Source organism: Macrobrachium nipponense, chromosome 7, assembly GCF_015104395.2.
Source record: "Macrobrachium nipponense isolate FS-2020 chromosome 7, ASM1510439v2, whole genome shotgun sequence".
Taxonomy (NCBI): Eukaryota; Metazoa; Arthropoda; class Malacostraca; order Decapoda; family Palaemonidae; genus Macrobrachium; species Macrobrachium nipponense.
The window spans coordinates 9,178,484-9,203,778 of record NC_061109.1 but is presented as its reverse complement, the minus strand read 5'-3'; the positions used below and the strand labels follow the sequence as shown (position 1 = coordinate 9,203,778).

Here is a 25,295-nt window from a genome sequence, read left to right as displayed (position 1 = left end):
TCCCCAGGACCCTCCCTCCTTCCCAGGCACCCTTCAGGCCCAGACACCCTACTTCTTCCAGGAGGGGTCGTAACAACCGCTTCCCTAGGAGGAAGTAGGAGTCGAGGCCCTCTACCGTGTCTTTCGCCACCGGTGGGGGGTTGCCTCTCGAGCTGTTGGCAGAACTGGGAGGATCTCGGAGCCGAGCCCTGGACAGTCCAGGTCCTCAGGGACGGTTACCGAATCCCCTTTCTAGACCAGAAGCCTCCCTTGACAGGGGAGCCGGCCAATCTGGCCTCTCAGCCCCGGAACCCTGTGCACCAGGGAGGCCCTAAGGCTAGAAGTTTCAGGCACTGCTGGAGAAGGGAGCCCTCCAGCAGGTGGTGGATCGCTCCCCCGGGTTCTTCAGTCGACTTTTCCTGGTGGAGAAGTCGTCAGGGGGATGGCGACCGGTCATAGACCTTTCGGTCCTCAACTCATTCATCCTAAAGACGCCCTTCAAGATGGAAACACCACGCTCGGTGCTGGCTTCCGTGAGGCAAGGGGATTTCATGATGTCCCTGGATCTCAAAGACGCCTACTTCCAGATCCCGGTACACCCGTCCTCCAGGAAATACCTTCGCATAAGTTGGGAGGACCGGACCTTCCAGTTCAAGTCACTCTGCTTCGGACTGGCAACGGCCCCGCAAGTGTTCACGAGGGTGTTCTCCCTGGTGTCGTCTTGGGCCCACAAGAGGGTATACGCCTTCTTCTAGGTACCTAGACGACTGGCTACTCCTTTCCTCCTCAAAGGAGCGCTTGATAGAACAGAGAGACGCCCTCCCCCTGGTCCTTCCTGCAAAAACCCTGGGAAATCATGGTGAACTGGGAGAAGTCCCTTCTAGCTCCCTCCACCAGGATGGTGTACCTGGGGATGGAATTGGATACGGAAGTGGGGCGAGCTTTCCCCTCGGGGGACAGGCTGGCAAACCTCCGAAAAATTGCCTGAACTTCCTAAGCCACCCCCCGAGACCGGCAAAGGAGTGGCAAAGGCTTTTAGGCCACCTGGTCTCCCTGGAAAAACTAGTCCCCCAGGGAAGGCTGAGATTAAGGCCACTACAATGGGACCTGAAAGTAGGGTGGTCCCAGAAGGAGGAAACACCTCAAAAGCCGGTTTCCATCTCACTGGCAGCAAGGAAGGCCCTCGGTTGGTGGCTGAATCCTGCAAACATCTCATCGGGGTGTGCCCCTCGGGTCAGTGCCCCCGGAGATGCTCCTGTTTACGGACGCGTCGAAGGTAGGCTGGGGGCCCACCTGAATTCCCTCTCAGTGCGGGGGATATGGTCGCAAGAGCAGAGCACCTTCACATAAACAAACTGGAGCTCTTGCAGTAAAGCATGCCCTGGAAGCATTCAAGGAAGCAGTGGGAGGACACTCGGTGTGTCTGATGTGCGACAATGCCACAGTGGTCGCCTACGTCAAGAAGCAAGGGAAGGAGGCCTGAGATCAAGGGATCTCTGCGGATTGACGGAGGAGATCTTGAGCCAAACCGAAGCCCTTGGGACCTCCTTGACGGCAAGATTCATTCCCGGCAAGAAAAACGTAGTCGCCGACGGCCTCAGCAGATGGGGTCAGGTGGTGGGATCCGAATGGTCCCTACACCCCGAAGTAGCGAGGGAACTAATAGGGAAGTGGGGCTCCCCATCCCTGGACCTGTTTGCTACGAGGCTAAACACCAAACTGCCGGTTGTTACTGCTCCCGGTGCCGGACCCAGCCGCGTTTTGGGAGGATGCGTTCCAGCACCCGTGGGACGGCCTGGACATGTACGCTTTCCCTCCCTTTGCAGTCCTCAGCAGGTCCTCAACCATCTAAGAAAAAGGCGAAACGGGGCGGCCCTGACGTTGGTCTGGCGCCTTGGTGGCCGGACAGGGAGTGGTTCCCGGACCTTCTAGAGTTGGCCTCTCTTCCCCCTTTGGGAGCTGCCCCCCAGGCCAGACCTGTTAAGACAGCCCCACTTCGAGAGTTCCACAGGAACATTCCACCCCTCTCCCTTCACGGCTGGAGACTATCGAGCGGGCTGTTAAATAGGAGAGGGTTTTCTGGAGGAGGTGGCTTCTCACATGTCCAGTTACTTGAGGGAATCCTCCGCTAACATCTACCAGGCAAAGTGGAAGGTTTTTGGGGCCTGGTGTAGAAAGCGTAACCTGGAACCTCTCCGAGCGAAGATCCCAGACATCGCAGAATTCTTGACCTACCTGAGGTTAGACAAGGGCCTGTCAATTCCAGCAGTCAAAGGAGCCAGGTCCGCATTGAGCCAGGTCTTCTCCCTGAAAGGGCTGGATCTGGGGAACTCGAAGCTCTGTCCTTGCTCATAAGGAGCGTGAGCAGAAGTGCCATCCCAGCGCTGGCTTGGTTCCCGCTGGGATGTTGCAATAGTTTTAGATTCCCTTGAGGAAGCCACCCCCGGTTCGAGCCGCTCAAGGACATCCTGGATAGGGGAGCTGACCCTCAAGACAGTGTTTCTGCTAGCCTGGCCATCCACGAAGAGGGTGGGGGAGCTCCACGGCCTCTCGTATGTAGTGACCCACACGAGGGGATGGAAGGAAACTCTCATTCAGGTTTGTCCCCTCCTTCGTGGCTAAGAATCAGAACAACCCCTCGAGCTCGGATCTCAGGTTCGTGGAGTTTTCCATCCCTGCCCTCCCGAAATGCGGACCAGCCTAAGGATCTCCTCCTTTGTCCGGTGAGGGCAGTTCTGGAAGTACATGGAAAGAACAGCCCGGTTCAGGCCGGAGGTAAAGAATCTCTTCGTCACCACGGGAAGGGTTTTGAAGAAGGCAGCCTCGAAAAACACCATCTCCTTTTGGCTGAGAGAAACCATCCGGAGAGCCTACGAGAAGGGGGCCTTTCCCCTCCAGAGGGAGCCAAGCCCCATGACATCAGGGGAATTGGGGTGTCCCTTTCATTCTCAAAGAACATGGCAGTGGACCAGGTCCTGAAGGGCAGGAGTCTGGGTGGAATAGGCAGTCGACATTCACAGCCCACTATCTAAAAGACTGCACGAGAAGGTCGCTCGACGCCTTTGAGATTGGCCCGTGGTGGCAGGCCAGCAACAGGTCTAGGTCCCCTCTCCAATCTTCTTGGAGTGGAACGGGACGCCGGTGTGTATTTGAGTGATAGTGAAGTGTGGTGTGGTTTCTTTTTCCTCAATCCCCCCTAATCCTTATCCTTGTTATCCCTGGGCCTTTGGTTTTGGAGCGAGGAATCCAGGATACTCAGGTAAGATACGCAGGAGTGCGATGGTTCTCAGTACAAACCACAGTTTTACATGTCAAGGTTTGGTTATACCCGCACCAGGCTTGCCTTGCCACCCTCCTAACCAACCACCACGATAACGGGCTGGGTTGAGTTCTAAGGGGAGCAGTCGGCCCTCTTGACCTATCACTTGGGGGCCGTTCCCACCTCCCTAACCTTCGCCTCCTCCTAAGGGGTAAGTCTCCTATGAAATGGTTTCGAGGTAAAGTATCTCGCATCGGAACAAATCACAAATTCTTGGTAATTTGTATTTTTCCTAGCGATACTTTACCTCGAACCATGGAATTAGACTCCCGCCCTTCCAGCATCGCTGAAGCTTAGGGGAGACACCTCGGAGTGGAGTAAGAAGGACTGACTATAGGTCATTAGGATGGCTTGGTCTCCGACCCCTGGGGCATAGGCCTGACCTGGGTGCGGCATATAACCAGAATTTTCTGGTCGGACCCGGATCGACATCCGGGAATCTCCTATGAAATGGTTCGAGGTAAGTATCGCTAGGAAAAATACAAATTACCAAGAATTTGTGATATTTCTGTGACGTTCATTTGGAAAAGAGGCCCAACTTGATAAAATTAGCATATTTTTACGGCTTTCATTTGGAAGGTACAGAAAAATAAAATAAATTAAATTTTTATACCATATATACATGCACATCTTCCTCTTTCCATTGATGAGTATTTTTTTTTTTTTATTGGCTATCCTTAAATTTAGCTCGATCTAGGGGTGTGCTTAACATGTATTTAGCCTGGACTGTGTTGGTTAAAGTGTTGCCTTTGGTCCCCTAACTGCACCCATTTTAGTCTTTACTTTACCTGCTTTCCTGCTTCTTCTCCCATTTTCCTGCGCAACTTTTATGTAGTGTAACTGTGGGGTTTTCTCCATGGTCACTCCGTAGGGGGCTAGTGTCGTCGGTTGACCTCGTGCAGTGCATTGTAGGCATTACTTAAGGTTCTTTGCAGCACGCCTTCGGCCCCTGGCTGCAACCAATTTTGTTCCTTTTACTGTGCCTCCTTTCATGTTGTCTTTCTTCATCTTACTTTCCACCCTCTCCTAATACTTGATTCATAGTGCAACTGCAAGGTTTTCCTCCTGTTACACCTTTCAAACTTTTTACTGTCAATTTCCATTTCAGGGCTGAGTGACCTCATAGGTCCCTGTGCTTGGCCTTTGGCCTAAATCCTATATTCAAGTCAACGCAACTATCTCATGGTCACCTTGTAAGATTCTGATACTTTATATACTTTATCTCATTTCTATTCTGGATCTCTCTTATATAGCTTTCCAACTACTACTCTACTCAAACCTCCTCAGTGCTTGGCTTGATTAACCAAATTTCATCATTCATTACATTCAAAATGTTTTAAATGTTTTAGCATAATTTTGTTGTGTCCTTATATTTGTTATTTGTATTTTTTTAGGGTTATGCCTGGCCATTTTACAAACCTGTGGATGCTGATCTTTTAGGGTTGTCTGACTATCACGAAATTATCAAGCATCCTATGGATTTAGGTACTGTTAAGGTAAGAATGTGTTTTCCCTTCAAACAAGTTACTTTGTGAATTGAAGTGTAATTTAAATGTTTCATGTTATTTACATATTTTACTCATTGTAATTTTGTGTTTTTCTTTATCAGAGCAAAATGGATAATAGAGAGTACAAGAATGGTGCAGAATTCGCAAATGACGTAAGAACAATTTTTACAAATTGTTATAAGTACAATCCTCCAGACCATGACGTTGTAGCCATGGCAAGAAAACTGCAAGACGTCTTTGAAATGAGGTTAGAACTAAATTGCTTTCTGTTCTATAATAATAGATTACTATTAAGAATTATTTTATGCCTTTAAAATAAAGATTTTAAGGTATTTTTATGGTAAAGTTTTCATGTTTTTTATATACAATCTTGTTCCCTACAGTACACTTGAGTTGGGTGGGTCAAGTTTGCATGAGAATTATACTGTAAGAATCCACAAGAGCTAACTATTTTGAATCTGTTCCTGGTTAAACTACAGTGCCTCTCATTTTTACTCATTTCACACAGTGTTAGTGTTATTTTGTCACAGATTTTTTTCCTATTTTTTATTGGGTTTTTGTGCAACACATCTTTCACTTGTCTGCGGGGGAATTTTTTTTTTACTAATCTGTGGTTTGTTCGTGCCACTTACCTGACAGATATATATATAGCTGCATTTTCTGAAGTCCGACAGAATTTCAAAACTCGCGGCACACGCAGTGGGCGGCCAGGTGGTAGTACCCATTCCCGCCGCTGGGAGGCGGATATCAGGAAACCATTCCATTTTCTATTCATATTTTTCTGTCGCCGGTCGGTAAACAACTGTTTACAGACCTCTGCTCAGGATTTTTTGGATTTGACTCGCTTTGAAGTATCTGATTGGTTTTTTGGTATTGAATTGGATTGTTGAATTGGCATGCGCGATAGTGGACCGTTTTTTGATTTTGGATTGGCTTTTCTATAAACGATATGTCTGGATCAAGTGCTGTGAGTTTCAGAGTGTGTGTGAGGACTGATTGTAAGGTGAGGCTACCGAAAGCATCGGTAGACCCCCACACAGTATGTATGAGTTGTAGGGGGGGGGGCATAATTTGTTTGGTGGATAATCGGTGCAATGAATGTGAGAGATTGACCGATGATGATTGGAGAGTATATGAGTCCTATCGCCTTAAATTGGAGCGCGATAGGATCAGGAGGTCTTCCTCCAGGAGTGGTTCTACCAAAGGTAAGGCTAATATCTCTCCTGTATTAACACCTGTAGAGTTTGCAACCCCTAAACCTGTGTTGCCTTCGGGCTCTGATTCTGTGTCGGGAGAAGCTAATGCTCTCTCTCTTATTTGGAGTCTCTACGCACTCTGGAGACCAAAGTGAAAGCCTTGGAAAACTGGCTCGGTGCAAGTGTGTGATCGTGCCCCTAGTGTTGTGGAGGGGGCGTCAGATCGGCCCCATAATGCCTCTAGGCCTAGACCTCTATCAGACTCCCAAGACTCAGGGAGTAGGTATGTCGAAAGCCGCAAGAGGGTTACGGGGGCTCCCCACCGATCTGGCGTCCCTTCGGCAGGCCTTGTGGCAAAGTCCCAGGCTGCCAAGGAGCGCGCACGAGCGCGCGTCCTGAAAGAGTGCTTTTCGTCCTCCGAAGCGTCCTCCCCGCGCAAGGGGTGGAGCGCTCGGAGAGACTCTCGTCCTCTGAAAAGGACGTTTCGTGTTGAGGACGCTTCACGTCCTGTATCGCCGCTTTCGTCGGAGGATGCGTATGACGCTTTTCCGCCTCAGAAAAGGGGTAAGATCTCCTCCGATGAGGACGTTGGGTTGCGTGCACAGGCGCGTCTACCTGAGAAGCAGGTAGCTGTACCTGTGAGAAGGAAGGAGGCGTCCCCTCGCCCCTCGTCTTCTCGCAGGATCAGTCCTGCTTCCTCTGTTCGTTCTTCTCCAACGAAGAACATTCTTTTGTCCCTTCAGGACCAGCTATCGACGCTTATGGCTCAGAGGACTCGCCCCAGCAGCAGTCGAGCCTAAGCGGAGGAAGGACCTTAGACTGCCCGTCAAGAGGACGAAGCAGTCTCCTTCTCCCTCTCCTACTTCGTCTCGTTCGCGCCGATCGCTTCTCCTTCGGCGATTCGCCGATATCGTTCGTCCTCTAGAAGGACGTGCGTCAAGACGCTTTTGAGGAGGACGCTCAGCACGACGTTCGACAGGACGCTCGTCAGGACGCTAGGCAGGACGCTTGGCAGGACGCTTGGCAGGACGCTTGGCAGGATGTTCGGCAGGACGCTCGGCAGGACGCTCGACAGGACGCTTGTCAGGACGCTCGGCAGGACGCTTGGCAGGACGCTTGGCAGGACGTTCGACAGGACGCTCGGCAGGACGCTCGGCAGGACGCTTGGCAGGAAGCTCTCCAGGACGTTCAGGGCTCTTTTCAAGACGCTGTTGGGGACTCCGACCAAGAAGTCGTACCCCAAGTCGCTAGTTTGCGCGCACAGGCACGTATTCCAGCTAAATGTCTTCCCTTTCGTTTAAGAAACGTAAGGACGCTTCTCTGGCAAATGAGGCTGCCTCGGGTGGCGCTAAGGACGCTCGTCCTCGTCAGGACGCTCTACCTGCTTCAAGTGGTAAGCGTCATAAAGAAGACAGCCGAAATAAGGCTTCATCTAGTAAGGATAGGGGTCCTTTGATTAAGTCAAGACCGACATTAGTACGCCCTCTCCAGACAGGCGGTCTCCGCTTCCGTGTAGAGAAGAAGGAGAGCTGAGTAGTTCGGCTGACTCGGTTGAAGAGGAACCTTCTGCGGCTCCTTCAATATCAGACTATAAAGTTCTCGTGCGGCTGTTGCGTTCTTCTTTCGAAGACAAGTTTCTTTCAGCCTGCAGCTCCCAAGAACTCCTCCTTCGCAGTTTTCATCATCTAAAACTGGTAAAACCCCGGAGTTTGTGGAGATGAAAACTTTCGCTCTCCACTAAACGTGCGTTTAAGAAACTCCAAGATTGGATGGTACGAAGGAGAGATCAAGGCAAGACGACTTTCGCCTTGCCTCCAGCTAGACTCAGCGGGAAAGGGGGCATTTGGTATAGAACCAAAGAAGAAGTAGGAGTTCGTATCCCTTCTTCAGCTCAAGGAGATTTCTCCAGCTTGGTGGATTCGCAGAGGAGGTCTCTTTTATCCTCTGCTAAAGTGACCTGGACCTCTACGGAGACGGACCATCATTTGAAGGGTCTGCTCCGGACTCTTGAAGTGTTCAACTTCCTTGACTGGTGCTTGGGGAGTTCTGGATCTGCAAGCGAGAAGCCCAGAATCTCTCAGTCTGGGGAGCTGTCCCAGCGTGTTAGCATGTATGGACAAAGCCGTCAGGGATGGTTCGGAGGAGATCGTGTCTCATTTTGGAACGGCCTTATTGAACGAAGAGAGCTTTGCTGTGCAATTTCACAGCTCGTTCGGTAACTCCAGCGCAGAAAGCGGATTTTGCTGTTTTCTCCTCTTTCGAACCATCTCTTCCCTAGACTTTAGTAAAGGACCTGACTAACAGTTTGCAAGAGAAAGCAACGCAGGACCTTTTGGCCCAGTCTACAAGACGTTTCAGCAGTACCTTCAACCTCTTCAGCTGCGGTGCGACCGCCGAAGAAGAAGGTTAAGCCCTTTCGTGGGGCTCCCCCCTGTCGAGAGCAGCTCCTCGAGGGAGAGGGTTTTTCACGAGGGAAGAGCTTCCTTTAAGTCAAAGCCTTCCAAGTGAGAAGCATGTCCTTCAGACACAGTCGGAGCCAGACTGAAGTTTTTTGTGGGAGCGTGGAGAGAGAGGGACACGGACTCTTGGTCCCTCCAAGATCGAGAGAGGGGTACAAGATCCCCTTTTTAGATCTTCCTCCTCTTTCTACGACTCCCAGAGACCTTTCTCCATCCTATCAGGGAGAGAAGAAGCAAGTATTATTCGATCTCCAACAACAAATGATCGAGAAAAAGAGCGGTGGAACAAGTCGCGGACCTGGGGTCCCAGGTTTTTACAACAGGATTTTCTAGTACCGAAGCAGTCGTCAGGTTGGCGTCCAGTTCTAGATGTAAGCAGGCTCAATCTTTTCGTGGAGGAAAAAGACCAAATTCACGATGGAGACGCCTCATTCTGTTTGGGAGCCTTGAGAACGGGCGATTGGATGGTGTCCTTAGACTTACAGGACGCGTACTTTCACATCCCGATCCACCCTCTTTCAAGAAAGTATCTAAGGTTTGTCTTAGACAAAAAAGTGTGGCAGTTCAGAGCTATGTGTTTCGGCCTGACCACGGCTCCAATGGTGTTCACTGTAGTCATGAACGTGGCGAGGTGGCTACACTCTTCGGGGATAAGAGTTTCCCTGTACCTCGACGACTGGCTGATCAGAGCGTCGTCGAGAGAGAAGTGTCTGAAGGACTTGCAGTTCACTTTAGCCCTAGCAAAGTCCCTGGGACTTCTAGTCAACCTCGAAAAGTCGCATCTGACCCCAACACAGTCCATCGTGTATCTGGGGATTCAGATGGATTCAGTGGCTTTTCGAGCGTTTCCGTCCCAGGAACGTCAGCGGCTAGGCTTAGAGAAGATCTCAGCCTTCTAGGAAAGAGACTTGCTCGGCGAGGGAATGGATGAGTCTGCTGGGGACCATTTCCTCGCTAGAAAGGTTTGTTTCCTTGGGAAGACTGCACCTCAGGCCTCTCCAATTTTTCCTTGCGGACGAGTGGAAGGTAAGGACGATCTCAATGCCATATTGAGAATATCGCTTCCGATAAAGAACCATCTAGGATGGTGGTTGGACCCTCAGAAGCTTCAGGAGGGTGTGTCCCTAAGTCTTCTGAGCCCCGACCTAGTGTTGTTCTCCGACGCTTCCATCACGGGCTGGGGAGCAACACTAGGAGGGAAGGAAGTGTCAGGCTCCTGGAGAGGGGAACAGGTAGCCTGGCATATAAATGTCAAAGAACTGGCAGCAATATTTATGTCCCTGCAGTTCTTCGAAAGGAGTTTGAAGAACAGATTGTTCAGGTGAACTCGGACAATACCACAGCACTCGCTTATTTAAAAAATCAGGGAGGAACATACTCCAGAGCTTTGTTTTCCCTGGCGAGAGAGATTCTGCTGTGGGCAAAGAGAAGAAATGTGACAATCCTGACGAGGTTCATTGCAGGAGTGCAAAACGTCAGGGCAGATCTTCTCAGTCGTCGGGAACAAATCCTACCGACGGAATGGACCTTGAACGAAGACGTGTGTTGAGACCTTTGGACGTCAAGGACCAAGAGACTTCCTCTTTATTGCTCCCCGGTCCTGGATCCAGAAGCGATCGCGGTAGACGCGTTGCTTTGGAATTGGACGGGTCTAGACCTGTACGCCTTCCCACCATTCAAGATTTTGGGGGAAGTCATGAGGAAGTTTGCGGCCTCAAGAAGGGACGAGGTTGACCCTGATCGCTCCGATGTGGCCAGCGAGAGAGAAGGTTCACAGAGGTCATGTCTTTCCTTGTAGACTTTCCAAGGACATTGCCCTGGAGGAAAAGATCTACTCAAACAGCCTCACTTCGAAAGGTTTCACCAAAACCTCTCCGCTCTGGGTCTGACTGCGTTCAGACTATCGAAAAGTTGGCCAGAGCGAGAGGTTTTTTGAAAGCAGCTGCGAGAGCAATCGCACATGCAAGACGTGCTTCCACAAGAGCTGTTTACCAATCGAAGTGGGCTTCCTTCAGGGCATGGTGTAAAAAGGAGGGAGTTTCCTCTCCTCGACCTCTGTGAACCAGATAGCTGATTTTTTCTGGCTCTTGCTCAGGCATGTGCAGAAATTAGACGGTCCCTACCATCAAGGATATAAAAAAGGCATGTTGTCAGCGTTTGGTTTTTTAGGCACAGAGGCCTTGACCTTTTCTGACAACAAGGGACAAATTCATGACCTTTTTTAAAATCTTTCGAGACTTCGAAGGGTTCCTCAAATGAGACCGTCCGTCAGGTGGAACCTTGACCGGTGGTCCTTAAGTTACCTTATTTGTCCAAGCTCCCCTTTCGAACCTGCTTCAGGCAGCGGGTCTCTTCGAAATTTTGACAAAGGAAGGCTCTTTTTCCTAACTTCTCTTTGCGAACGGCTAAAGAGAGGTTAGTGGAGATTCAAGCGTTTTAGTAATTTTAATGGGATTCAAAGGAGACAATGCTGGGTCTTTGTGTGGGCTCGTTGAACCCAAACCTTTCTTGGAACGAAGAATGAAAATCCTTCGAAATCCTTGGCCGAAAACTTTCGAGATCAAGGGTATGGTCAGGTGGTCTGGTGGGCCAAGAACCAGAGAGAGTCCTGTGCCCGGTCAGGGCTCTCAACGTTCTATGTACATAGAACAAAAGAGGTAAAGAGGTTCCCTCAGGTAAGCTCTGGTGCTCTGTGAAAGAGGAACCAGAGTTACCCTTTATCGAAAGGAATGCTGTTTGCTTTCCTTTCTAAGGGACGTCATTAAGGAGGGGCTCCATTCAATCTTTCCAGAAGACTGATTTGAGCCTCTTACGAGTGAAAGCTCACGAAGTTCGAGCTGTAGCGACCTCTCTGGTCCTTCCAAAAGAACATGTCAATCAAGGACATTCTTGATTGCACCTTTTGGAGGGAGTAACTTCCGTCTTCGCCTCACATTACCTAAGGGATGTGAGAAACGATTTATGACGATTGTAATTCACGGGTGGGGCCAGTTTACGCCATTTACGTTTGAGGAACACAGTATTGGGAGGTCCTGGAAGTAGCTCCTTTTCCCCTATCCCTATTACTTAGGATTAGGTTAGTTTTTGTTGTTGTGTTTTTAGGTTGGTTGGGTGAGTCCCTTTATGTGAAGATCTCCCCATCCTTTAGTTTAGTTTTAAAAGGGGTTTTTTTGAAAATACTTGGTCAGGTGGTGAGGTCAGTTGCTTCGTTACCCTCATATGTATGCGGCCTCGATGGTCTTGTCACGTTCGAGGTCTCGTACCCGTTGACAGAATCATCCATCAAGAGCGGGCTACCAGCACTACAAGGTTCGCCCCCCCCCCCCTCCTGGGCTGGCCAACTCTTGATTTAAGCAAAAAGCAGCCTTACGTGACAGTAATCACATAGTCTACTTTGCAAAAAACAGGTTGAGGAACCAAGATGATATTCCATTTTCTATTTAATTTTAATAAGTTTCCTAAAAAATCCTATTGCTGTCTCTTCCCACCATGCCGAATGGGGTGGGTGGGATTCAGCTCTTATATATATATCTGTCAGGTAAGTGGGCACGAACAAAATGTTTATTGTTATTTTAATACAAGTTAAGTTTGTTTCATTATTACTTTACCTGGCAGATATATATAATAAAATTGCCCGCCCTCCCTCCCCTCAGGCAGGGACAAGTGGCATTAATAAATATGACTAGAAAATGGGAATGGTTTCCTTGATATCCGCCTCCCAGCGGCGGGGAATGTGGGTACTACCACCTGGCCGCCCACTGCGTGTGCCACCGCGAGTTTTTGAAATTCTGTCGGACCTTCAAGGAAAAATGCAGCTATATAATATATCTGCCAGAAGTAATGAACAAACTTAATTGTATAATAACAATAACCTATTTATTTTTCTTTGGCAAAAGCCGTAATATTGTCCAATATGTTCCACCAATCTGTTCCAGAAGAAATGTCGAGATGTGGATTAGTCGAGATCTGAATAAATTTGATAAGAAATAACTGAAAATAAATAATTCCATTCTTAACCACCAGTTATTACCCTAACCTTGCCATTTTAGACAATACATTACACAAATTACAATGGAATAAATTCAGAGTTAAATAACATACTAAATTAGACACCCTGTTTTCCTTTTTAAATGCATACTGTATCAAAATAACTGACTTGGTCCAATGCGGCCGTATTACTGCTGGTTGACTAAGCACCATAGGCTAGGCTAGGCTAGGTACATAGCATGTACTGTACAGGGTAGGCACAAAGATTGTTTGGTAATAATAAAACGTTGAAAATCAGGCCTAATGATTACAGCAAATTAAAATTTTTAAAATATTAAAAAATTAGCCAAAGTTATGTTCTTATTTCACAAACCAAAAAAAAAACCCCTTGGGGGGGAAAAAAGGAAGGGGACAAAAAATGCCTACACTACAAACTTGAAGAAAATGCCTACACTACATTGGCAGCTTGGGTCATGAGCAGATGTAAACAAACCCAATAGCTGACCCTGGTGGTGGGTTTAATTGCGGTAAATAATATATGAAAACATTTATTTTATTAGTTTATTTAATTCATCGTTAAAATTCGTAAATTTCATAGAGTCTACGGGAATACTGTTTACAAAGTCACTTTAAGATATCTTTCAATACATACTACGTATAATAGTGAAATGTAAAATAGGGGCACTTCTTAAGCCTCTTTATATTTTAAAAATGTACCGTACATGCCTGTGACATCACTATCGGCAGAGCAATACCCGTTGGAAGTACTAGATCCCCATGAATGTATTCCTTTAAAACTGGAATGAATCCTGATATTAATGATAACGGGGGAACTACCGATATCACAAAACCCTCAAGTTTGATTCTAAAATACTACTAAGGAAGTATTGATCTTTAGTAAACAAGAAGGCTTGTAAGTTGAGCAGGACTGGGAACTAAGAATGATGAGCATAGGAAGTCAAGCATGATTGGCAACTACAAATAATGAGCAGACTTCAAAATGTTTTGGAGGTAAAAGCACCGTCTGAAACTGGCAAAAACACACGTTCTTCATTTAATTTACTACGTTTATTATAAGTAAAATAGCTGCAATTCTTAACCCAGCTTTGTTAATTTACGAAAGACAGTGATATCTGTGAAACTAAATTGCCTTGATTACATATCTTAAGAATGTAAACAAAACCAAATGCAAATGGCAGATTGTTGTGTTCAATATTATAATATGATATGTTAATAATACATACAGTATGATTAGGTACAATAAAAGAAGAGTTTTATTAAAATAACCATTATTCTCAATACATGACTATTATTCAACTTGCTAATTTGCTGTAATTATTGAGCATATATTGAGGATTTCGTTAAATTTGTCATGTTGTTAAACCCTACCGATTCTCAATGTTGGCTTCCGTAAGTAAAAATAAAATACATTTTTACTCATTCTGCATGCAGTGGAGATCTGAAGAAAGAATCCCAGTAAATTGAAGTTGTAGGTTATTGCCGAGGCTGAATTAAATGAATAACGGAGTAGGCGAATTTGATGTCTGGAACTGGTGGAAATCACACTTAATGCTTATAATCGTGCACGTTTTAAACCCAACTTTGTTAATGTATGAGAAAAAGTATCTAAATTACATCTCTTCTACAAGCTAATGGCAATGATTGTATCGATAGTACTTGATCTGTCAATAGTACTCGATCAGCTGAGATTTTGTGAATGTAAACAAGGTTTATTTCAAACGGCATACGATGACAATGTTTATATTCTGTAATACGTTCAACTTTTTCAAGTGATAATTTTCTCAAGAAATATTTAGGATAAAGCTTTTTGTTTTTAGAATTACGGATAGAGATCGTACACCTGTTACAAATTGAGAGCTCGGTCATTGTATCATTTTAATTATGTAAATAAATTTTTGTTTACAGTATCAGTAGTTGTGTTGTGATTCATTGAATTACCTACTGTTTTTACCATCATTACAGATGTTTTGTTTCCAGTGTGTCGGGGGAGCACCGTACCCAGTGTTAAAGTTCAAATGTACATTACTGTTTAACGCTTAAGAAATTGTTTATGAAATTTGCCCTGAAATCTTGAGCCACAATGCAGTACTTAAAATTTTAGTTGCCTACTGACCCTGACAGATCGCAGCTCTATTTATCATGAAGTCACTCTGGGGTTAAGTGCTCTCAGGTTCCCTGGCTGGTCACCTCACTAGGTTCAGGGGGGGCCATTATTAGAGCCTGTTTGCAGAGTCCCTTTGGCTCCTAAGTACTCCCATTTTTTAGGGTTTACCTTCATTCCTGTATTTTTTTTTTCTCTTGCAGTCTATCCTTTACTTAGTTTTAGTGCAGCTGGAGAGTTTTCTTGTTTGACTTTTAGATATTGTACTTCCTTTCCTTTGTTTTTTTTTTAGATCTCTCAACCACTCCAGTTACCTCTGACTTGCTGAATGGCTGAAAATCCTTTCATATAAGGAGACAAGTTTTTGGATTTACATTCCTTACTGTTGTTTTTCTCTGATTAGGTTTAAAATTTGAGTGAACTTAATGGTTTTTAATTTGATTGCTAATGTTACAGCAGTATGTGAGCAAATAGATTAATCTTAGAATGTTCAATTTCCTTTTTCTGTATTGAAATTGGATTAATCATTGAGGTAGTCATTTGTTTTGTTTGGGGATTTTACAGAAATTGGATTCACCAGAGAGAGAGGCATTTGTTTTGCCTGGGGATTTTTATATCTAAGAGAAAAATTTTCTAATGCTTTGGAAACAATTTTTAGATCGATTGAATTAATTCAGCATTCGGTTTCCAACGAGTAAATTAAGATTTTTCCTAATGAATCGTCAAAATATCTGAACGATTCAAAGCCTTGTTTGAGGCAAACAGGCTGTATACATGAATTTATCATTATTATTGAATCTGACACTATTATAATTTGAATTGTATGGTAAAGTTAGTTCTTCCAGTGCTTTATAATCATGTTTCAACCATCGTAGAGTTACTGGTCTTTGGAAAGAAATCTGAAAAATTTTTGTCCCAGCCTAGTTTTTTGTTTTTCCAATGTAATAGTTTGAGAAATTTCAATTTAATGGACATTGTTTATTTTTATTATTATTGCTATTTTTCCCCCTCAAAAACAGGCCTCTCAAGCAAACTATATTATGAAAATGTATTGCAATGACCTGGTTAAAATATTTTAAGAATAACATTTTATTTATTTATTTTTTCACAAGATATGCCAAAGTGCCGGAAGATGAGCCGTTTGAAATTCACCCAGCTACAGATTCTGACGAGTCTGCAAGTGAAAGTGAAAGTGAAACTGATGACTCAGAAGATGAAAGAGAAAGAAAACTTGTTCAACTTCAGGAGCAGCTTCGACAAGTTCAGGAACAGATGAAGGTAGGTGAATGTGGTTGTTGGTGTTTAATTTATACAAATTAGTAACCATTGGTTTTAGATTTATGAAATCTCGACAACTTGGTAACCATAGGTTTTAGATTTATGAAAGGAGATGTATTGCTTCAGGATGTTTTTGTAAAAGTGTAAGATGAGAATTTCAGCAATCTGAGAGAGTGTGTGTGTGGTAGGTGGGCATGTAAATGTTGTAAACAGAAATTGTTATAATAGTTACATAATTAGTGTATTTAGTCAGAATGCATCTTGAAATAACACATTATTCATATGGTGAGTGAAAATAAACCCACTTAAGAATCCTTATACTTGTAGTAATTGCAGTATGAACTATTAAAAACATTTTTAAAGGGGTGTAATTAGTTTTGTGCAGCTTAAAAATCAATCTCTTCAAGTTGAAAAATTACTGCTACTGTACTCAATTAAGCAAAATCCAAAACATAAAATGATAATTGGAAAATCCATCTAGAGTGTTGAAACCCAAGGATCTAGGCTAGCTGTATAAGTTTAATGCCACCCAGTTAATTATTATTATATTGGTATTATTATCAAGTAGCGCAGTCATATTACTGAGGCCGAAAACTAAATTCAATTAATCCCCCAGCAAGGGAAACAATTCTCCAAAAAGTAGTTGAAGAGTACAAATATTAGGGAGAAACAATTTTGGGAAATTCTCTCTCTCTCTCTCTCTCTCTCTCTCTCTCTCTCTCTCTCTCTCTCTCTCTCTCTCTCGTCCCTCCTCTCCTCTTCTCTCTCTCTCTCTCTCTCTCTCTCTCTCTCTCTGTGTGTGTATGTTTTTTTTCTCTCTCCAGTGCCCACATAACTATGCTTTCCAATAGTGTGTGTGTGTGTGTCATTTCCTTTGTATTTTGACTTTGTAGCTTTAGTAGGAATTGATTTTTTGGTGCTACGAGACAACTTCCACCCATCTTGTCCTTATTTTTGCTCTGAATGTATTTATTTCTGGTATTATTATAGTGTTAATATTCATGTTCAATAATTTGTCTTATTTTTCTCAAGTGGCCCTTCAAATTTAAGGAATTGCTTGGCAAGGTTACAACATTTTTTGCTTGGAAGAAGATTTTTGCTCCAGCTGTTAGTTTTGAGTCACTAAATTACTGTTATTGGGAGTGACACCACAGTATACTGTACAGATTTGACTTTTATATGATTTGACATTAGTTAAAGATATATTCCTCTTATTTCTTTGCAGTTACTAGTTGAGGAATCCTTAAGAAGAGGAAAGGAGAAGAAGAAAAAAACAAAGAAGAAAAACAAAGACAAAGAAAAGTTATTGGCAGAATTACCTAATCTACCAATTTCTATGGCGCCTGTAGTCAATCAGAACACTTCTGCTGCGCCAGTAGTGTCCAGTACTGTACCTGCGCCAACTGTCCCACAAGGTCCAGTTCCACCAAAACCGAAGAAAAATAAAAATTATAATAAACAAAAGCGTCAAAGAACTAATCCCAGCAAGTCCAAAAAGAAAACCCCTGGTGGTGCGCCGGGTATGGTGTTTGATTCGGAAGATGAAGATAATGCCAAACCTATGTCTTACGATGAAAAAAGACAGCTCAGTTTAGATATAAATAAGTTACCAGGTATGATTTTCTTCCTTTTTTTTTTTTTTTTTTTTTTTTTTTTTATACTAAAATAGAATATAGAGTTTTTTCAACACACAATGTAAATCTGCTGCAGTTTGTTGGACTTTGATGAGATAAGCATAGTTCATAATTATTTCATTGTAACCCTCTTAATCATGCCATGGCCACAGTTGCAGTCTTGAGTGCCCTCAGACCCATTCGCATGTAAACCTTCTTGACCCATCTGCAACATATAACCTTCACCAATTGTATTTCTGCTGTTTTCAGTGTTGTTCATGTAATTGAGGTACAGTTTTTTTTGTACTATTTTTTTTATTTTTTTTAGTAGTTTGTTCAGGTTAATTGTTTATAGTTGAATTTTGGTACCTTGTCCTTTTCCAGTCGATATTCTACCCCATGAGGGACTCATTCATGAAGATCATTGTCCCAGAGACAGTGTCAGCAAAGGCTTTCAACTGTGCATGCAGTTGCTCTTAACTGTGCCACTTTTTTCAGGATTGGAAGAGGTCCACAGTGAAGTTTCGAAAAGTTGTAGAAATTAGTTATTTTCTTGCCTATACATAGCTAATTGTTTTTGGTCCCTTGTATCAAGAGGAGAGTTCAACTTTTTTATTTGACCATAGTGTACATAAATGGCGGTAGGTATCTATATGATATCAGCTTTAGTTTGGCATTCGGAGGACTGAATCAATGGCAGCCCCTGGGGTAAATCCTGAAGAATTTGCAGACAGCAAGACTGTCACTTGTCAGTAAGAGTTTTGTTTGGTCTGCATGTTTTGGAAGGTCTAATTGACAGATGTATCCAGATAAGGTTGGCATTCATTTGATTGGAGGTTTACATCAGGTCTATATATGGTAGTAATCCCAGGTCTTAATATTAAGTATCAAGGGAGGAGATAGAATTTGAAAAATTTTTATTTTTGGGATAAATCACACTGCCATCAAAAAACCAAAGGTCAGAGGCGAAAATCATATGCGGTTTGGAGATGTCCCAAGTCACCTTATTAAGTGGTATGAATGTCAAAGTTCTCTCCTTAAAAAATGGCATTAGCTTGCCGGCACCATTAAAGCTTGGAAGATGATTATGCAACTAATACTGAAAAAAGTAGACTGGAAAACAGATATTCATCCTCTTAAATTCACAAATTTTGCAGTTGGGAAAAAATTTGGAACCTTTTGAATATATATAACAAAAAAAAAAAAAAAAAGGAAATTTTTTGAAAATACAGATATAAAAAGTTTTACTCATAAAAAGTTTTACTCAAAAATAATTTTCCACACTTGTAATTATAGATATAAAGTTATTATTCAAGGTGTACGTGTGTCATTGATTTTAGTTCAGTCGTATTGGAGATCGAAGCATTTATTTTTGAAAAAGTAAAGTTTTCAGGAAACAGCAAAAGAGCAATAATTTGCTCTCAAAAATAGAAACAATCATGAATATCTGGATTCCTGAAGCCAGTTGTCCCTATATTATTATAAATGGTTTCCTCTATGATGCTATCACTAGAGAAAATGGGGAACAATTATTTTTGAATAAATTTTTAGCACTCTTTTTACATTGTCTTAAATTCATTTGTTCATTTTCACAGCCTGCATTCTTGAATCCTGTCCAGTCTTAAGCATTTTGTGTAGTTTTTTTTTAGTTAAGAGAAGGTTTTATATTTGATTTATGTCATATCTATGTAGACAGTCCAAAATGGTGAATAACATTCTTGATCCTGTCCTATCCGGAAGTACTTATATAGACGTTTTTTTTTTTTTTGTCTTTTACACAATTTGCAGTAGTGTCATACAACCAATGAACAAAATTGTCATACAACCATGAACAAAATTGTCAATAAACCAATCTAAAAATAATTTTATTTAGCATTATTGCTTCGGGATATGTTTATTTAGACATAAAACATAAAATCCTCGAAATTCCTGAAGGAGCAGAGCACTCTTGACAGCCAAATTTCAAGGAATTATCAAATTTTATTTATTAATAGTTTTCAAATGTTTTATGTCTGAATAGTTTTCAAATGTCCTGAATGTCTGAATAAACAAAAAAAAATGTCCCTGAATGACATTAGACAATTTTGCTCATTGATTGTGTGATACTTGTGAAAAAGACTTGTAAAACATGTCAGTGATCACTTCTGGATAGGATCAAGTAAGTTCTACAGTGTTTTGAACTATTTTATGCGTAAATAAACATCTAGAGATGTTAATGCTAGAAAAAAGGAAAGCTTTTTCGTGGACAGAGCTTTGCTCATCGCTGGTATGGTACTGTGGACGGCAAATTGTAAAAAAAGCATGTAAAACAAGTGTGGACAAAATTTATTAAAAAATAATTGTTGCCGATTAAAATATCCTGTTCTCTACAGAATGTGCTAGAGAAAACGGTTTATACTGAATTGGGATGACTTGCCCAAGATGTCCAGGTGCTCTCAGGGTATTTGAAAGTCCAATTTTTTTTTTTTTTTCCCTCAAACCTTACTTTTTGAATATTAAATGTTTATAACTCTAGGAAGAATGAACCAAAGTCAATACTTTTACAGCTTGCATGTAACCAAATATCTCCATATTGTTGTTGGGAAAATCAATTTTTTGTGCAATTTTTAATTTTGCAAATTGTCATTTTGAAAAGTAACATGATTTTTTTTCAAATGCAAAACAAATGAACTTAAGAGTGCGAATTTCTAAATATCCTCACATGAGAGAGTTCTCGTTATTAGTTGTCATGTAAGTGGTAAAAATGTGAAGCAAATCCCTTCGGTCATAAGGTAGAAACAGGCATCTATACTTGATAATGTGGCCTTATGGTGTCGGCAGGCACTCCCCCGAAGGTTCTTTGCAGCATTTCCTCTAACCCCGTAGCTGTAACCTCTTTCATTCCAATTTCTGTACTACCATTTATATTCTATTTCTTCCACCTGATTTACTACCCTCTGTAATTGTTTTCCAGTGCATTGACGAGGTTTTCCTTGTTTCACCTTTCAAACCTTACGGTTAATTTCCCTTACTCACTGAGTGACCTCAAAGTTCTCAGTGCTTGGCCATTGGCCTAAATTCTATAATCCTAGCAGTTTATATCTTTGTGTAGGCAAACTGGGTTTTGTGCAGGAGTTTAGAAGAGAGTTGTGAACAGTTTCAAATGGGAAAATGTGTTTTACAGTCAAAATGGCTGATGATTTTTTAGCATGGTCAAGGTGAGCTTGAATTCATTAAGCAGCTACTGCCTGGTCTTTAGTCTGGGCCCTCATAATTCCAGTGAATTTCTGTCAACCTTGACCATTTCTTTTGTTGTTACCCCATCTTGAAGGAAAAATATTCTAAGTCAGACATGCTTAGAACATTGGATTATCCTACAGTTGGGCTAAAACATTAACAATACTAAAATTGAAAAACATTTCACATATTGGTAGTACTTGCTTTTATTAATGTGTGTAGACAAGCACTGGGCATGAGTTTTTGAAGAATTAACCCATCCACCCTGACCACAACTTGTATATCCAAGAAGACCAAATTCTGGCTGAGACCCTAGTACAGTATCTAGCATCTAGGCTACTTGGATGATATCGATATCCCTCAGCATTTTCTTAATTCTGCTGTTTTGGGGTGATTTTTATTTCTTGGTAGACTTGCCAAGTGGGAAGAGTTAAATGATAGAATGATGGCAATGGTACAGTGACAATTATTGCGGTCTCTGTTGAAGAGGCTTTTGAATAGCTGGCAAAAATTCCTTATCCACAGCTATGTGATACAACTTTAACTTTGAGATTGGCACTTGGTGCTTTACTGCTGACTTTTACATTTACAAATTATGGTGCATTTGGAAAAATATTGGAACCATCTATGATTTGACCTAAACTTCAGCATGTATGAAGGATCATAACGCCTTCTGGTGATAGAAGTTCACTCTCGACGCGGTTCGAAAGTCATGTAAAGCCGTTGGTCCCATTGCTGAATAACCACTGGTTCCATGCAAGGTCAAAACACCATACAAACAAACAAACATAACACCCTATTGAAGGGTTTCAAAAAATCTTACCCTAGCCTGGATCATCAGTAGGTTATTTGTTATACTCTTCTGATTATGGTCTTCTCTCTATGTGACAAGTAATTTCTCCATTACTATCAATCCGCTGAGCTGTTTTCTGATGACTGTATTTTACTGAAGTCAAAGAATTTGTAGCATCACTGTTGCTATTATTGTTATATTCAGAAAATGAACCCAATTCATATGGAACAATCCCACAGGAGCCATTTGACTTGAAATTCAAGCTTCCGAAGTGGATGGTCGAGATTGTTGATTGTGAAAGTAAGTTCAAGTGTGATGGCCATTACAGGCTTGCTTGGTGGTTGTATCTAGTTGGTCCTCAAGTGTACTTGCCTTGCTCTTATTTCACTAGTATCAGAGTAATACAAAAAAGTACCAACAACACATTATGCCTGAAATGTTTAGAATGGGGACCTGCTGCCGATTGCTTCCTGGATATGCAGCAATATTGGTGTTGCACCTCATATAGCCATCATAAAATTGATTATAATAAGAATGGAGATGGCTGGTACTTCAACTGTACATGCCCAGAGATTTTTCAAATTTTTTTTTTTTTTTTTGTCTTTTATTATATTCTCTGCTCTCTCAAGTCTTTTTCATGTATGTAGTATTGTTTAATATATCTTTCATGCTTCTACTAGGGTTATGAGTTGATCTTTCACTGAATGGTTGTTGGTTGCTTAATCCTCATACAACCTAACAAGTATTTCAAGTACCTCATTGAATTGCTTGAGCCTTTACCTATGTCTTGGTCCCAAGTGCTTTCATAGATTGCACTTACATGTTTATTTCTCAACTCCATGACCTCCCTTCTAAGTTTTGATTTAGGAATGATGTAATTAATGTAGTTTTTAAAATATTTTTGTTGTGAATTCATCCGTCTTACAAAGTGCTCGAACGGTGTGGTGGTTAGACCTAAAAGTGTGGTCTAATGTTCCTGCATTACCAGCTGTTGATCTTTTGTGGGAAGACAAAGATTGTGTATATGGGGAATATTCAAGACTGCAAATGTGTTCATAATATGAACTGAGGGTTGTTGGGAGAAATTAGTTTTAATATTTTAAAACTTAAAATGTTTTTTTTCGCAGGTGATAAATTAGGAAGAGTAGTTCATATAATTCAGACTAGAGAACCTTCGTTACGAGATTCTAATCCTGATGAGATTGAAATAGATTTTGAAACCCTCAAGCCAAGTACGTTAAGAGAACTAGAAGCATATGTCGCGTCATGTTTAAGAAAAAAGCCAAGAAAACCATATGGTGAGTAGCAGCAAATCATAACCAAGATGTTGACTTTATGGTAGTTAAGTTTTCATCTAATAATTTTACGGTACCAGTTCAGTTCAGTGAGATGTGCATGTATATTCTTAAAAATGGTTTGATTTTAAATATTCAGTAAATTCATGTATATATCATTAATATTGGTGAAGTTCCAAAGTTATGCAAAAGTTAATTTGTAAGACATGTCTATGATAGGGATCAATATTTACCCTTGTGTTTACATTGCTAAATTTTACCTTTTTTTCAAGAAAAACTTAAGAGTTCAGTACTAAGTTTAGAAAGCATGTTTTTAACACTTACTTTCTTATAAAATGTTTTAATTATTTTTTGGGTATAAGCTTTTGTTTGTGATTACTGTATCAAATCATTTGTAATATTGATAGTACTAATCTTAAAGCCCGAACAGATAAAAAAAGTGTACCCTCCAAGACAAAAGAAGAAAACTTGGCGGAGAAGAAACAGGTCCTAGAAGACAGATTACAAGCAGTGACTGATCAGTTGGGTACACCGGCAGCAAAAAAACCACCTAAAAAAGGTACTACATTACCTGTAAAGCATATGAGTTTAGTAAAATTATTGTTTAGATGTGGATAAAATTTAAACGTTGAGTAGTGTATAAGCCGTAGGTGTATTTATTTATGTTAATTACAAGATAAGTGTACAATTCACTACAGAATTTTTACAAAATATTTGCTAGGAAGTGAGACTGTAGTCTGATTAAACCACTATTTAGCGATGATTCAATGTTATCCTTTGGTAATGTGTTGACAACTCACAATTCCTTTTTCAGAAGAGAACCGAAGCGTAGGTGTGGTTGGAGGAGGCACATCTCGTTTAACAGAATCCAGTTCCTCCTCCTCAGATAGTGATTCATCTTCATCCTCCTCATCGTCATCATCATCAGATTCCTCAGACTCAGAAGCAGGTTAGATGAGCATTTATCCTCTCCCTCGGGACATCATTTTTGTATCATCATGACCAATATTGTCATTTAATTAATATTTTTTTTATTCATTGTACATAATCAATTCATTCCTATTGTGCCAGAGGAAAATGGCATGTGAACCTATTTATATTGTAAAATTAAGCTTGGGGATTTTTGGCTCATACCAAGCCCTGAACATGACAGTGCTGCCTCTCATTTTTATAACTTTTCTACCATTTTTACATCTTTTATTTTTTTCTTTTCTTATTCTTTCATCCATTACATTTCTTAGTGATTGCTTTTTTTTCGAAGGGTATGATTATATTTTCTCAGTAATTTGTCTCCCCACCACTGAGGACACAAGAACAAGGCACAAAGATTGTACTGTAAGGATCAGGCCAGAGTGCAGGGATGTGTTCAGGGGTCAGCGAGTTTTTACGTTTTGGAGGTTGTGTTGTGGAGCTCTTTATTTTATTTTTTTTTTTTTTTTACTATTTTTTTGTTTTTTTTTTGTTGGCATGATGATGAGTGTGGTCAGGCTGGGTTTTCCTCATTGACTTGATGCAGACAATGTGAATGGTGGCTTATTGCTCACTTTTCACCTTCTTCAGTGCCTGAAAAGGTCATCAGCGGGTCAGGCTGAGTTGCTCATCATTAATTTCATTGTTACTCAGTATTACTCCAAATTTAAATAGGAATTTGTTTCAAAGTTGGGATGGGGTTTAAAAGTATTTCAAGTTAGCTTTTCACTGCCTTGGACCAAGTGAGCACATGATGCTGCCGGCTTGCTGGCCTCCAACACACTGTTTGCACTCACTGGCTTCATGTGGTCTGGATCCATAGGCCACAAGGTATCATCACAAACCCACTGCAGTAGAAAAGATAAGTCAGCTATTAACCCTTCCATTGGCAGTACGTAATTCAGTCTGTCCAATATGTTCTAGCAGTGGGGTCAATGTGCTGATACCTTGTTCTGTGGTGGAAGGAGTATGTATAGCTTTGCAGTACCTGATAATGGGAGGATGTAATGACTTGTAAAACTTGAGCTAAAGATCTCCTTCCACCCTAGTGCAGTAACATCCTTAATGAGTGAGCATATGTACGAAGGGTAACACAAGTAAAGAGTAGTAGGCTCTGTGCTGTACCTGCTTCATTACCAGTATTTGATAAAAACTTGGTGCTTCAAGATTCCACAGTACTATGTAATTGTAAAGCTCCATCTAAGAGTAGGTTTAAGTTCATTATTTAAAGAATTTGTACTTTCACAATATTTTTTATCCCACAAAATAAATTTAAATTTTGTAACTTTAGATAATTCTGTGAGATATTATAAGGATTGTAATCTTGATTCTCCATAGATGTAAGAGCAGCTCTTTGCTACTGTCACATCTATTAGGTCTAGTATATCTTCTGTATTTAGGTATGTTTGCTTCATTTCCAAGTGAGCAATAAGCTATCAGTTGACGACCATAGCCAAAAGTTATTGTGAGGCCCTGGCCAGACCACCGCTGTACATAAGAAATAAGAAAAGTGGTATGTACTCCTCCTGGTGCATCACTGTCAACATGTGTTTGTGTCTTT

The 25,295-nt window shown here is 41.9% G+C and overlaps 1 protein-coding gene across 4 annotated transcripts in view; it reads left to right on the top strand.

Moving 5' to 3' along the window:
* LOC135217171 (bromodomain testis-specific protein-like) overlaps positions 1-25,295 on the top strand; it is a 193,883-nt gene that overhangs the window by 57,646 nt on the left and 110,942 nt on the right. For all 4 annotated transcript variants that reach the window (XM_064252894.1, XM_064252892.1, XM_064252890.1 and 1 more), the window contains 7 exons: positions 4,693-4,794; positions 4,908-5,053; positions 15,683-15,848; positions 17,074-17,461; positions 22,598-22,768; positions 23,187-23,324; positions 23,580-23,714. In XM_064252894.1, the coding sequence (XP_064108964.1) occupies positions 4,693-4,794; positions 4,908-5,053; positions 15,683-15,848; positions 17,074-17,461; positions 22,598-22,768; positions 23,187-23,324; positions 23,580-23,714 (1,246 nt within the window). The remainder of the gene's footprint in view (positions 1-4,692; positions 4,795-4,907; positions 5,054-15,682; positions 15,849-17,073; positions 17,462-22,597; positions 22,769-23,186; positions 23,325-23,579; positions 23,715-25,295) is intronic.